At 30.9% G+C, this 15,214-nt stretch overlaps 1 protein-coding gene across 1 annotated transcript in view; it reads left to right on the forward strand.

The window, feature by feature from the left end:
• The window catches only part of CASK (peripheral plasma membrane protein CASK), a gene marked incomplete at its 5' end in the record, with an annotated part of 76,862 nt that overhangs the window by 32,110 nt on the left and 29,538 nt on the right, over positions 1-15,214 (forward strand). The window contains one exon of the mRNA XM_088239915.1: positions 153-272. Coding sequence (XP_088096041.1) covers positions 153-272 — 120 coding nt within the window. The remainder of the gene's footprint in view (positions 1-152; positions 273-15,214) is intronic.

Below are 15,214 nucleotides of genomic sequence, written 5' to 3' on the forward strand. Positions count from 1 at the left end.
AACACATTTTGAAGTCAACAATAATATAATACCTACCATTTGTCAAAGTGTTTCCAAAGCACGCCCCTGTCTTTTTTGTCCCCTTATTTGATTAGTTTTGCCATTGATAAGCTCTGTATGTTTTAATGTTGTTATTTTTGTTCCGTTTGCAGTCAATTGTTCCATTTTCGCCCGAAAGAAGAAACAGTATAAGGATAAATATCTTGCTAAGCACAATGCAGTCTTCGACCAGCTTGATCTTGTGACGTACGAAGAGGTCGTCAAATTACCCCGTAAGTACTTTTACCATTTTATAAATTATTTTGAACTTAATTTCTTGTTTTACCTTTTTATTAAATTAAGCAATCCAATTTAGATGAATTATTAATTTTACTTTTTGAAAAATTTATTTACTAAAAGTTCAAATACAAAAATATATACATGTTTGCTGGGTTATTTCTAAAGCGATATCTTCTTGCCATTAAAACCTGATATTTAAAAAATTCATCAAATTTATGTTTTTTTTTTGTGTGTATAAAATATAGGTGGTTAAGCCGTTTGAAAATGTGTCACTGCATAAATGAATTCCTATACCTGTCTCCTTTTCTCTCGCCAAATTCAATCCTGTTCCTTTTCGCACCTGTATGAAGTTCCAAAAATGATTTTTTTATTAAAATTGAAAACATACTACACATAATTTCATATAATGTTTCCAAGGAGTTTTTGTAAAAAACCCATTTAAGGACATGCAGATTACAATATTTATTTACATACGTATTTATATTTTAAAACTATAATATCATTTACAAAAGCAAAATAGAAATTAAGATACACTACAAACTAAACGAGCATGAAAAAGTTTCAAAAATTACAAAATAATTACTTTACATGCAAATAAGGCAAAGAAATGAATTCAAAATTATATGTACATAATTTAAGCTATAAAAGAATAAATTAAAGAATTAAAGAGTTTAAAAGTTACACGAATGTACATAATGCAAGCTGTATAAGTATGTGATAAAATTTAAAATAAAAAACATTTTTTAAATTAACAAAATATATGTATTTAATTTGTAATTTTTCACCTAGGATCAGTTTCCGCTTGGAACTCAATGGAAATACACGTTAATCGCAAATCAAAATCAGTAAATACGCATCGCTCAAAAAAAAAATGTAAATAATAAAAATACCAAAATATACTGTAAAAATGAAAATACCATAAGTATGGAGTTCTGGACGAAAATCTTTAAAAAGTTCGGTCCATTTCAATCCAATTCCTATTATTTTAACAATAATTTGAGTTTGTCCAAATTTTTGTAGACAAGGACTGGATTCAACTCCCTAGGGAGCTGTTTATATTAACATATTACAACAGAAAATTTGGACAAACTCAAAATATTGTTGATAAATTACCTGGTCCATGAAGAAGTATAGAAATTGAAAAAATAATATTTTCAGGCGTTGCCTAGTATTTTATTTTATTTTATTTTATTTTATTAGGGAAATCAACAGTTCTACATACATATTTTTAGTAAACAAACAGATATAGTGTATAAACTCAGAACTAATAACAGATTTCCACATAGTATACAAAGTTAGTAAAGAAAATATATATTACATATCAAAATATATTACATATTAGTATGTAGGTGAAATAATTTAATTAGATGAATCTCACCCGCACAAATAAAGGTTTCAGCTCTTTAACTTCACAAACATCAACAGATGAAAGAATTGAAGGAATATAGATATTCAAATATAGGCAGAATGGTGAATGTTACACAGTGTGTAAAGTGGCCACTTAAACCAGCCATTGACAGGTCATAAGCCCTGTAGATGCCTAGACTTCTATATTACCTTCTCTTAAATGTTCTTCATCTCTGTTGTAATATCCTATTATTTTATTTGCGCTCTGACATTGTAAAATTAAATAAACGAACTTTCGGGAACCAGCTTACGCATCGCCAATAGGAACGTATTTATTTTAAAATAATTGTGTTTTTTTAGTGGACAGAAGGTGTTCTACATATAAACTTATTCAGAAAAAAAAGTTTTACACATATGATAAGGAATATGGGATCAGGTTATGAGTTTGAAAGGGGGCAGGAAATGGATTCAGTAAAGAAAAAAAATGTAGGACATTTTTGGGCTCTAAGAATATTATAATAATGTTTTAGACGTTTCTTAAAAGTTGCCGAGGAAGGAGAAAATTTGCGCACTAATTACAGCGATAGATTATATTTTATTCATAGTAAAATCTGATAGTTAAGATTAGAAAAAAAAAATTGACACTACAAATCAGTTTATTGGCAACATTTTTTTTATGAAGAGTTTGCTCATTCCAAAGTCTGGCAATCTGAATGGTGAAGACAAGGAATCGGTGAAGAATAAAGTCGTATGTCGAGGAATGGAAAAGTGTTCTCTCGTGAAAAATATGTAATACTAATTAAATTTGGGAATCTGGGCATTTTAATTTAATCTCAATATTTATTTATATATTCTAAATTATTTTCAAATGTAATTGATTTGTAATTTATTTGTAAATTTTTTTTTGTTCCAAATTTTTTTTTGTATTTAAGTTTTATTTTCCTCAAATGTGGAATACGAGTTATCATATTATGTAAAATAAAAATTCAAGTGCATAATATGCTAGACGGAAAATTGACGGAATATAGGTATACCAAAAAGGAGTGTTTGGTCAGTTCAATGCCTCTCAGGCATTGAGTAACTGATAACAGCGGGATTTTAGAGTTTTAGCGGACTGTATGGAATTGTTACTCACTTTTAATGTTCTTCCGATTTTTTCTTATATGAAGCACTTCATTTGCTGCAGCACGTATACCGGTATCGTGTAGATGGTGTAGATGATGATGAACTGTACAATTTAGTCTATTCATAACACACTAAACTTCACTTTGTTCGAATATGCTGACGCAGTATATGATAAAGATTTATCAGAGAGGTGAATTTTCACATGTAACTTTCTCGCAGAACGGTAGAAGCAACAAAAATATATATTTGCGTTTTTATGATTTACCCAAATATTTCATTTTGAGGGCTATTTTCAACGAGTTGTAAATAACTCACTACTAGACAATGGCAATCAAGTTGGGGTCGAGTGGGGTTCGAACCATGGACCTTTAAGCCGTGAGTCCGAAACACTAGCCATGGGACCACAACACGATTCAATTTCGTAGACTCCGTTTTTTTATTTTAACCAAACCAATATTGTCGTTTGTAATTTAACACATAATACAAATAAACAATACATGATAACATGACTAATTGAGATTGAAATTTATTTCAAAAGAGAGGGAAAACATTTTGGAGAAGGGAAAATAGAACTCCAGGCACTTACAACTGTTATTGGCTGACCACTTTACAAACTGTGGTAAATAAACCATTTTGGTTATGTTTAAACATTTAAATTTCCTGACCTCTTTCATCTGTTGACTTTTGGAAGTAAAAGATCTGAATTCTTTATTGATGTGGGTTAAATTCATCTAGCTAAATTATTTCACCTACTAGGCAACGCCTGAAAATACTTTTCAATTTTTGTATTTCATTTTAATTCTAGCCTTGTCTACAAAATATTTGTATTAACCAATTAAATAAAAGCTAATGATTACTTTGCGAAAGTAAGTTATTGTGTTTTTGAATTGAATTTGAATGAAAATGCAAGTAATTTATTTAATTTATAAGAGTAAATCATTATTTTTACGTTTTCATTTTGTATTTTAATGCAATAGATTTTAGAATTCCTCTATTCGCTAGCAGAATACCCAGGTGTGCGAATATTGCTTACACTTTATGTAGAAGAACATGCGAGCTGAAATCGTATTATTTTTATTCGTTGTCTAGTCAAATACATGAATTCAATTTCAGTTTCTGGTTTGGTTCCAGAAACGCCCACCAAAATGTACTAGTTTATGAATATCTTCTTGTAATACCGCAAATTTTAAATACATGATATACTGAAAATTATTCCCTTAGGTTTGAAGTTCAACAGTTATGTTCATTACTTTTCTTGCTCCAGAACAGTCTTTATTGATTATATTTCAAGCATGTTACAATTTTAGTTACCAACTAAGCCTAGAACCTTTCGGTCGGAAACAATATTTTTTCAACAGATTTGTTTTACACACATACATATTTAATCATCTTAAAATACATCAATCTTATGTACGTGTGATGTCACCAAACTCCTGTTAAACGGCTGAACCGATTTACGTGCGGTTTTTTGAATAACAATTATCTTTGCGCTGCGCATTTCTGTAGATCTAATTTTCAATCTAATCTCTAAAAAAAAGTTAGGAACATAAACGTTTTATTCATCGACCACCTACCAGAGTTGCATTCGACGAGAATGCATAATATACAAACTAATTGGGATGATGCTATTTTTTTGCAAAAAAAAAAATTGTAAATGAATGTTTACAAACAGCAATCGTTTTTTGTGGATCTTAATCAGATTCTTTTCATAAACTCTTTATAATTTCTACACATTTATTTCTTTTTAATGGATTTTTGTTCGTACTAAAAAAATATTTACTGACATTCAATACGTTTTTGCAAATCGTAAACCTTAACAAAGAGAACCCATGTTAGAAGAGCTGAGTTTGACATTTAAAAAAACAGTTCTGAATTTAAATGCCATATATTTATTTATAAATTGATTACATATTTATTACCAGATAATTTATATGAAACTAGAGCATTTGAATGTGCATATGGAATATTTTCCGGGTTAGGTTAGTTCAAAGTTCAAGAACAATGGCGCGTGATAACTACTTTTTACTACAGTGTGGATATCTGTTAAGGATATTCCATCTTTCCTGCATTCTGCTTCAAGATTATGGTGTTGCAAACTGAAAAATGGGCACTGAAATAACAGATGTTCTATACTCTGTGAAGAAATATCATCGCATGGACAATAGTCATCATTCCTTAATTTAAACCTATATAGATAACTTCTCATAGCTCCGTGTCCGGTAAAAATTTGGGTCGTTTCGAAAGTACTTTGGTGATGATGACGGAAGTTTGCTGCATCAGCCAGCGTTGGGAAAAACATTTTAGTGATTTTACCTGCAGAAGAAGCGCGGTAATGATCCTCCCAACGCTGCTGCGTATTTTGTGTTATACAGCGTTTAGCAAAGCTAAGGGGAAATTCTGAGAAGAAAGGTGCCGTTCTTTTACAAGTTGCGGCTCTTGCTGGTACTCCTATATGAGTCCGAATCTTGGCAGCTTACTGACGTTAAAAATACGAAACTTCCGAGTTTTGAAAGTAAGTGCCTCAGTAAAATATTAGGCATAAGATGGTTCGATTTCATAACTAACATTGAAGTCCAAGAACGGACAGAGCAGCGTCCTATAACTAGCGTTTTGAGAATGCAAGGGTGGACCTAGCTTGGATAAGTGCTGCGTTGCCTCGGCAGAGCCTCAACTTAAGCTGCCTCTTCTTCACACCTGCTGGCTCCCGCCATCCTGTAAGACTGTCAATGACGATCTTTCGGCATTTTTATGTACGCAGGATTGACGACGGAGAAGGTGAGAGTGCTGGATTAGCTAGCGATTGGATCTCTAGAAGGCGCTTGGTGATGTCCACATGCTCCACTTAGGAGCGCATGTGAAAAAGAAGAAAATAAATCGTATTGTGAGTGTAGGAAACTCTTTTTTCCATCGAACCACAAGTCACCAAATTGATTTACCGGCAGAACATCTCAGAATTTCAAAATAACGCCTTCGCTGAGGTTTTTTGCCTCAGGGATTAGACTTTTCGGTATTATTCTCCTTAAAAGTCCTTCCTTAATGTACGTATTTTTTAAAATTTGACATTAACGAATTTATTGTTTTGTGTGAGCTAATGATCATAATATGCTGTAGTTTTCAATTCAGGAACTTCCTTTTTTGTTCTTGTTCTTAATAAAAAAAGATTTTATGAGCTATAAATCTTTTCGTGGCAAAGATGTACATTTATCTGAAAACCGCACTTAAATGGGTTCAGTAGTTATTCAGTCCATCGAGGACAACTATTAGAACATTGCTTTAAATATATATATATTTAGATTTGTTACACCAGTAAAATAAAATTAAATTAAATTAAATACATAAAATCCTGAGATGAAAGAGTTAAAACTTAATTTGCGGAATTAATGCTCGAATGAGTTATTAATAATTGAGTCGCAAAATCAACCTCGTTGAAGACTTAAGTTGAGAAGTTTTACGGCGTAAATAAATGCCTTTAATAATGTCTTTCGTGAAGTTTTCAACGCTTCCCTTTCTAAACTGATGCGTCCCCATTAAAGTTATTTAATACTGACAACTACACCTTTTTTACTTGTAAAAGTTATGAGTTTTAGTTCTGTGATGTTAAGCGCCAATTTTTCATGGATTCTTTCACAATCCATCTCGTCCGTAGCCCTCGGTTTGCAAAGCATAAAAATGATAAAACGTTTATTTTTAGTCATAGAACTGTGAAATTTGTCGTTTGAAACGACTGTCTTAAAGTATTAACTGCGGACATTATTTTTAAGATGAAACATCGCTTTTATTACTTAAAACTTTCTTGGAGACGTTTCACAACTGTTATTGTATGGTTTTTTTCTGTTTCTGAAAAAATATGATACTTTTTTGTGGTAAGTCGCAAACCTGAAAACACGAAATTATCATTACATAATGAGTAACCCCAGTGAAGTCACATTATTTTAATTATGAATCATTATTAATAATGCGAAAAAAAATAATAATAAAGTAGTATTGTTTTCAAATGACTTTCACTTATGTAGACGGAATGTCAAAGATATAACAATTAAGATTAAAAATACTAGTCTAACTCACTTATCGCCGTCCGTATTTCAACAAGGCATATCTCGTTTTTTGTCGAAATTAGCTATGATTATTTTAATTAAAATTAAGTTTTTTTATGGAATAAATAAGCATCATACTGTCTTGAAATATTTTTTATAAAAACCAGCAAAATACAGTCAGATTATTTAAAGGCGAAAACTTTCCAAACAAATTCTTGAAAAGTTGTTTCAAAATTTTTTTTAATCGAGATACGCTTTTTTGAAAGATAGACACGATATCTGGACCTCAGGACCCTAATTACAATGGGAAGTTAACATTTATCTTTAATTTTATCTACAAAGTAAAATTAAGTTTTCTGTATGAAAAGCAGAATATGCATCCATTTTTTTCTTCTAAACATGTTCAATGAGGAACTTCAGCCCTACGGGAAATTGGATACAAAAAATGTTTTCTTACGCGGGGTAAAAATTAGAGCATTAAATTGTACGGCTAAGTTTCTTGAAAATGTACAGAAAAAATAATAAAAAATATTTTGATAAAAACGCACTACTTTAAATGACGTCACTGGTTCATGTGAATCAACCCATTATCTGAGAGCTATGGAAGATTTCCGGTCTGCTTGTCGCTTCTGGACCAATAGGAAGAACTGAATGGGAATAAGCGGAAATGAACCTCTGACGTCACACGCGGAGTTATTTCAGAAATACAAAACTTTAAAAAATCGTAGCGCCGATAATACGATATGTAAAAATTTAAAAAAATAATTTTTGACATAGTTTAACAGTCTATTAACGAATAAAAAATTTGAAAAAAAACACTGAACTTCCTCATTACAGGTTAACGACGAAGATAATTTTAATGTTTATGCATATACTCATTTTTGTACACAAATATAGGTTTTTCTATATAGACAGTTAAAGATAACTCTGTTAACTTCCCATTGTAATCGAGGCCCTGGTATTTATTTTATATCAACACTTAAATGGTTTTTTTACACTGGAAATACTTTAAAATAACTCTCTAGTATATATTTTTTTGTTCCAAGGGCAGCACGCAGTATTCTTTTGGCAGATTTTATTTAACCTTTGGTCACTGTCTCGTTTTACCTTATTAAAAAGTGTGTTTTTTTTATTATCTAATTAGATTACGTTTCTTTCTCTCAAATTTGTATTCTCAGTACTTAGTATTTGTCTCAGGGAACTCGACATTTTGTCATTTTGAGAGATTTTGGTGGACAAAATTAATTATCTAATATACCTAAACATATGATTTTCTTATGTGATAAAGTTTATTTGAATATTACAAAACATTTTTTTTAAATATTTATAGTAGTTGTCGAGATATTAATTAATCAATAGCAGTTTGCAACGCCAGTCACATCACAGGAACGGGCGGGTTGATAAACACTTATTTGGTCAAATTAACTAATGAACAATTTTGTAAAAGAATATTGTACTTAAATCTACAAAAATGTAAAGAAAGCAGCCAGCCATAGAAAAGTGAAACATAGATAATAGCACTTTTGCAAAAATAATGAATAACCAAATCTACACCACAGTTGAAATGGTTTTTACTTTGACGAATATTTAATTATATAATTGACCAGTTTGAAAGGTCTTTGAAGTTTGGCTGACCACACAATTCAAAATGTGCATTTGGGAGAAAACATCCAGTCCTGCTAAAACTCCAATGTATCTTGTGTCATTATGTACTGAACAAGTTAGTTTATAATTACATTCAGTTACTTAATTAACTAATGTAATAATAATGAAGAAAACAGCTAACCTTAGTAAACATCTGAAACTTTTTAAGACAGGTATAATGTTGAAAACAAACAATAGTTGTGGACGTTTTCTGCCTTTTATAAAAAAAAATGTAATTCAAACTTTATTGCTAATGTTGACTATGGCTGTTTTCTGTTAAATGTGTTATTAATAACCATCCATATTGTTAGATTTTTCTAGTGCTGTGGATGTTTTCTACAAATTGAAAATTCCGTTTTTGTGACCAACACTTTTTTCAGGTGATTATGTCAGTTTTTTGTATAAAAGCGGCCTGGTTGTTTTTAGCAGAACATAGAATTGACCTTACTGCACCCGATAACACCAATATCAATCGGTTTTTTAATTGTGGACTAGCGCTTTTTGTATAACTATTTTCAAATATAAAATCGAATTAATCAATTTGAAATGTATCCAAACCAAACTTAAGTAGTTTACTTTTAATCTGCGTCCGGGCGGAAGACTTTTAATTTTATTTTAATGGCGTTGCATATTAAATTTGATGCTTTTGTCGACGTCATGTTGAATTATTTTATTGACAAACTCGTTCGTAGTACGCAACTAGGCCCAACTGTCGGGTCTGCAACATAAACATAGGTAAGTTTAACAGTTTCAAGAACGTTTTTTCCTTTCTCGTTTAAAAACTAAAAAGGAGAATCCCTCCACTAAACGATCAATTCTCCACCCATACTCATACTGCTGTCACCAATTCAACAACAGGCCTCAGTCGTGCACTACAAATCGATTCCGTTTTTTTTTTTTAAATTAAGTAAAAGGTTGTACATAAATGGATTCTTGCTCTCTAAGATGGGTTGGATATTTGTAGGAAAAGAAATTAAGTCTTGAAAAAGGTTGTCATTTGGTCATTTATTGGGCAAACAAAGAAGAGGTGGTTGAGATCTTCATCTTCAAAACGACAATCAGAAATGGGTGAATTAAATTTTTTTTATAATTTATTGCCCAAAAAAAATTATGTTCGAAACTCGTTTATTTATCGTAGCTGCTCCAAATTGAATTTACTTTGTCCCCGTTTAGATATTTTTAATTCAAAATTTTGTGACTTCAAAAAAAAACTTTTTGAAACACTGTAAAATAAAACATTTGTCAGTTTGTAATAAGTTTATGTTCCTTTAATTATGTTTATTTTATTATAATATCAAAATTTTGAATTGGTCAACTATATTATGAAAATCCCTCTCTTCCACTCCTCCACTCTATTTCCTTATCTTTTTCAGAGCTCTTTTTTTTCTCATGTCTTATTGATTATATTATTTTTCTCTTTACGGTGTAACATGTTCTATCATTATATTTGTGAAAATTTTTAACTGGATGTATGTATTATTTTTTAATTGTTGTATTTTTATATAACAACTGTTGTTTTTCCTTAATAAATAAAAATAAACATAAAAAAAAAACACAGAAGACTGCTGCAAGATATTGCGTTGATTAATACACTATTAAGCGCTTTGTCCAGTAGCTCAATCACAAATAACTATCGACGTGCTTAAAAACATGCTAAGCATTTGAGCAATCACAATGAACAATAATGAACATTCAACAATGTTTGAGTATGTCCAAATGCTTGCAGGCTGGCTGGATTTCCTCCCTAGAGAGTTGGTCATGTTTGAATTGAATGCCGGATGAATCTCACCTTCGTGATAAAGGTTTCGGCTCTGTTACTTCACAAAAGTCTACAGATGGAAGAGTTGAGGAAATGTGGATGTTCAAACATGGGCAGAATGGTGAATGGAACACAGTGTATAAAGTGGCCACTTACACCAGCCGATGACAGGTCATAAGCCCTGTAAATGCCTAGACTTTCATATTCCCTTCTCAAAAGTGTTTTCCTCTCTGCTGAAATAAATTTAAATAATGAACATGCTTAAGTTATCACAGTCATAAGTCACCGCGCGTGTAATCTCTAAGTCAAGGCTCGTGTCGGTTTGTTTTTGTTTTCTTCGTAAATACGTACAGTTCACTGGCGAAGAATCGGCATTTACTAAAAATAAAAATACAATTTATTGCATTTGCAAAATACTAAGGAGTGTCTAATACAAAAAAGTGAAAATATAATTACTAATACTATGGCGACTGCTTTTCTTGACAGTTGGCTTGCCAACCGCCGGCTAAATGCAATAAATAGCATGATAAATTATAATGTTAATAGTTATTAAAATGAAATATAAATAAATAAAATGACTAATACTTAGGACGGGGTAAATAGTTAGACATTTAAAGCAACTTTGTATAAATGTATAATTTTGTGTATATGACATGATAATGAATAAATCAATAAAATTATGTTTCCTACCCTTTGTAAAAATTAAGGCATAAAATTGTACGGCGAAGCTTCTGAAAAATGTAAGAAAAAAAATAAAAATGAACCACTTTGAAAGTAGTCATTAGTGCCTTTGAATCAACCAATGATAGATTTCCGGTTTACGGGCAGCCAATTCACCAATCAGAACTAACCAAAGAGAACTTGCGTTGTCACTTGCGGAGTAATTTCAAAATTACAAAACTTTAAAAATTCATAGCGCCGATAATACGATACGTAAAAGTATATTTTTTAAATAATTAGGCTTGATTTTATATTCTATAAACAAATGAAAAAGGAACTTCCTCATTCTAGAGTGAGCTCGCCAAGATACGTGGGTATGCAGATAACTGTAGATATGTTGTAGGTAACAGATGTTGTTGGTAACAGATGACTGCAGATATTTTATTGTTACCAACAACATACCTACACTCCTTACAAAACACCAGGTTTGATTATTGTTAAGGTGGACGGGAAATATTTATGTTAAATGTGATTCTACTGTTTTTAAAATGTAAATCTGAATACCTTACCTTCTATGTAACTAAACGATCTAGTTAAAAATAAATTGTAGCACCAATGCAGTACCCTATGCATCACTACGGTCAGATAAGGAAATAATGGTAATACAAATATTTATATATATAAAAATATTTCTAATACAGCAATATTAATTTGTGTAATGTTTTTCAACTTTTATAAATTTACTGAATTAATTACAGAGAATTTAAATTTTGAACATTTATTGTTAATTCAATCGTTTTATTCTTTTGATCAATACGAACCTGTTTATATTTAAAATATTCTAATTTATTTATGTTTTTGTGTTACAATCAAATTCCAAACTTTTATCGAATTTATTACGTTCAAAGATAATACCTTACAGAGCTTCGAAATCAAATTGAATCATCTCTCAATCCTTTTAATATTCAGTTTACGACCCCTATCAATCATGAATTTAAACCGTATTTCTAAATTTATTTGAGAGCAAACCGATGTTTTTCGCGAGGTTTCAAAACATACTTTTGCCTCCCTTTACGTTCAATCAAACCCCTTTGTTTCTATTAACTCGTCTCAATTACTTTTTAAAACGTGACCCTTTGTTGTGGAATTTTCTTCATCAGAATTATAACCAAGTGATTTTAACTCATTTTTATTTTATTTTATTAAAATTAATTTTAAGTGTAATATTCTAACAAAATGTGCATACAATCTATACCAGGAGTTCCTAACCTTTTTGTACTCTAGAGCACATTTTAAAATATCGGTAGGGTAGCGGGCACCACCTATTTTAGATCGACAAACTCCTTCCATAACTTCTCATTTTTCCATAATTTATTTTCTTTTATTCATAATTTTTTAATAAATAATGAACAAAAAAGGTTCAAAAAAAATAAATTATAATTTAAATTGCATACACACAGAGAAACGTATTTACAAAACGTAAAAAAAGTAAACAAAATGCTCAAATACAAAGAAAACATGTAATATCAAGATGTCAATGTGATCTTTGGCATTGCATATCATTGGCCAGTGCCTCGTTATTAGGGAAGTATGACAATAATTCTGTTTGCAAACAATCATAAAGATGCTCATCGGTGAGTCGAGATCTATACCTTGATTTTATTAAGTTCATGTTTGAAAACAATGATTCGCATAAATATGTCGAACCGAAAAATGATTCAATTTTTAGGACAAAAAAAATAAAAATAAATAGTAATTGAATAACAATATAATATCAATGTTTTAGCGCACGCCTGTTCTGCATTGTATGCATACATGTATTATAACAAGGACTACAATTATCCCCACAATCATAATAGATTATCGCTTATTAATATAATAGATTACGCACCTCGCTTTTAGTACTGTCAGCAAAGGAACAACTCATACATACAATATCGCAAACATACGAACGTATTTAATAAACCTAGGCACTCAAAAAAATGAAAACTCTAACAAATTAATAAAAATAATTCACATTTTTAATTTATTTTTATGAAAAAATTCTGTCTCTGTCGAATAGTGGCGGGCACATACGAATCGTTCCGCGGGCCCCATGGTGCCCGCAGGCACGGGGTTGGGAACTTTTGATCTATACTAATATCATAAATGCGAAAGTGTATTTATTTGTGTGTACTTCATGTCTTAACAGAACGATTGAGCAAATTGATTTTTGCTAGAGATATAGGAAATAAAATAGGTTAAAATAAATACGAAACTTCTTTGTTTTTAACCCCTTTTTTTCTACTGACCGGTTTCAAAGCCACACAAGCTTCTTTATTAAAATATTCATTTGATATATATATATATATATATATATATATATTTGAATCGGATTGTAGCCCGTGGCTAGTGTTGCGGACTCACGGATCAGAGGTTCGAGGTTCGAACCCCACTCTACCCCAACTTGATTTCTTTTTTTTAATAGCGAGTTATTTACAACTCGTAGAAAATGGCCACTAAAATTGAAATATTTGGGTTAGTTATAAGAACGCGAATATTTCTTTTTACAAAAAAAATAAAAAAATACTTAGTTAAGTACATTCTTAACCAAGTATACCTTGATAAAAAATCTTGTTTACCTATGTGTACCTTAGTTATACCTTGATAAAAAGCTTGTGCAGGTTTAAAACCAATTGCTGGAAAGTATAAAAAAATAGTGGTTAAAAACAAAGTTGCTTTACATTTATTTTATTATAATGGATAACCACAAAGTTGGTACTTCAAACATTTTTTTTTGTAAAATAGTCTAGTGAAATATGGTAAAAATTAGCAATATTAATTAAAAGTGAATAGGCGGTGAAAAATAATCAATTTGAAATGAATTCTTAAAATTTCTGTAATTTATTTGCTTTTTCTATGGTTAGTTTGGTTTGCTTTTCATTTTGGTTTTGTAGTAGGATTTTGGATTTGTAAACAAAATGGCGATGCTACGTCGCTATAACTAACTGATCATATTTCTTGCACAGCAATAGTTGGACGACCAAGCTCCTTTAATCCCGATAAAATATATTAGGGTATTAGAAGCAATCTTTGAAATCTCCACAAAAAATGGAAAAATTAGTTATGAATGACAAAATAAACTAAACACATAACCGACCAACTTAAATAATAGCATAATCCATCTCTAAGTCTTGCAAAAAAAAACATTTTACTACTTGACACCGCAAACTTAGCATTCTCCGTTGAGATGGTAAAGCATAATTACAAATCTCACAATTCTTTTTTCAAAGTTTTCGGCAAATATCTCAGTAATTCCTACAATTGAGATTTCTAAGTTAGCTTCTAATACCCTGATATAATTTTGCCAGGAAAATTCTTATTGATAAACGACACAAAACAAATTAATTAAATCAATTATTTATCTAATACCGCGTGAGCGAAGCCCCGGGTAAAAGCTAGTATTATATTATTCAGTAGAATTTTGGTAGTGATATAATGCCATCACTCTAAAATATATTATGTTGAAATAAATAAACCATCACGCCATTTTTCCGTAAAAGTAGGCGGAGAGGATAAAACGCCATATTGCTTTGTTTTTGCAAACTGACCCCGCCTTATGCACGCAAGCCGATTATTCCAACTTTTGACCTGTCTATCTTCAAATATTTGTTGGATTTGGTCATGCTGTGTCTTATTCGTTCTTCCTGGATTTCCGCGTCCATTTACATTCCCATCATCTTTTTATCCGTTCTTTTGCCGTTCTTTCGCTCTATATTTCCAAATCAACTCTGAACTCTTCTCTTGTCGATAATGCTAATCTCAGTCGTGGTGGACGGGTTTCAACGTTAATTAAATGTTTAACAAAAAAAACATGTATATTATTTAACATTATTTTCGCGCCCAGCGTGCACGAGGCGCTATATTAGTACTCCGTTGGCAGCGTATCTTTATACTTTTTGTTACATGGAAAGAAAGATGTTCAGCCTTACGTTTCGGATGCCAGTCCAGGAACAATGAATACCTCAACTTACCCAAAAACCGTATGAGAGAGGTTTTCGTTTATACAAAAAAAAACATATTTTTGGCAATAATCAAGTCACTTTCAATTTTCAATTTATTAAACCTTAATTTTGATTGAATTTAAATAATGTATTATTGTCCCTCATGATCATATTGCTATTACTCGAACAGAAGCAAAAACTGTGTTGATGAACACCTTAGAAACTAATATTTCACGTCAACCCTGCCATGAATTGAACATAGGATCTAAAGTATGGCGAATGCTCCAAACACTGGACTGCTAAAAGACATATCTCAATGTGATTTATTTTAAAGAAAAAATCCTTGAAGTATGAAAACAAAATTAAAAGCATGCCACATGTTT

The sequence above is a fragment of the Micrasema longulum genome, unplaced genomic scaffold, assembly GCF_059751315.1.
Source record: "Micrasema longulum isolate JH-2025_06_02 unplaced genomic scaffold, ASM5975131v1 h1tg002305l, whole genome shotgun sequence".
In the NCBI taxonomy this organism is placed as follows: domain Eukaryota; kingdom Metazoa; phylum Arthropoda; class Insecta; order Trichoptera; family Brachycentridae; genus Micrasema; species Micrasema longulum.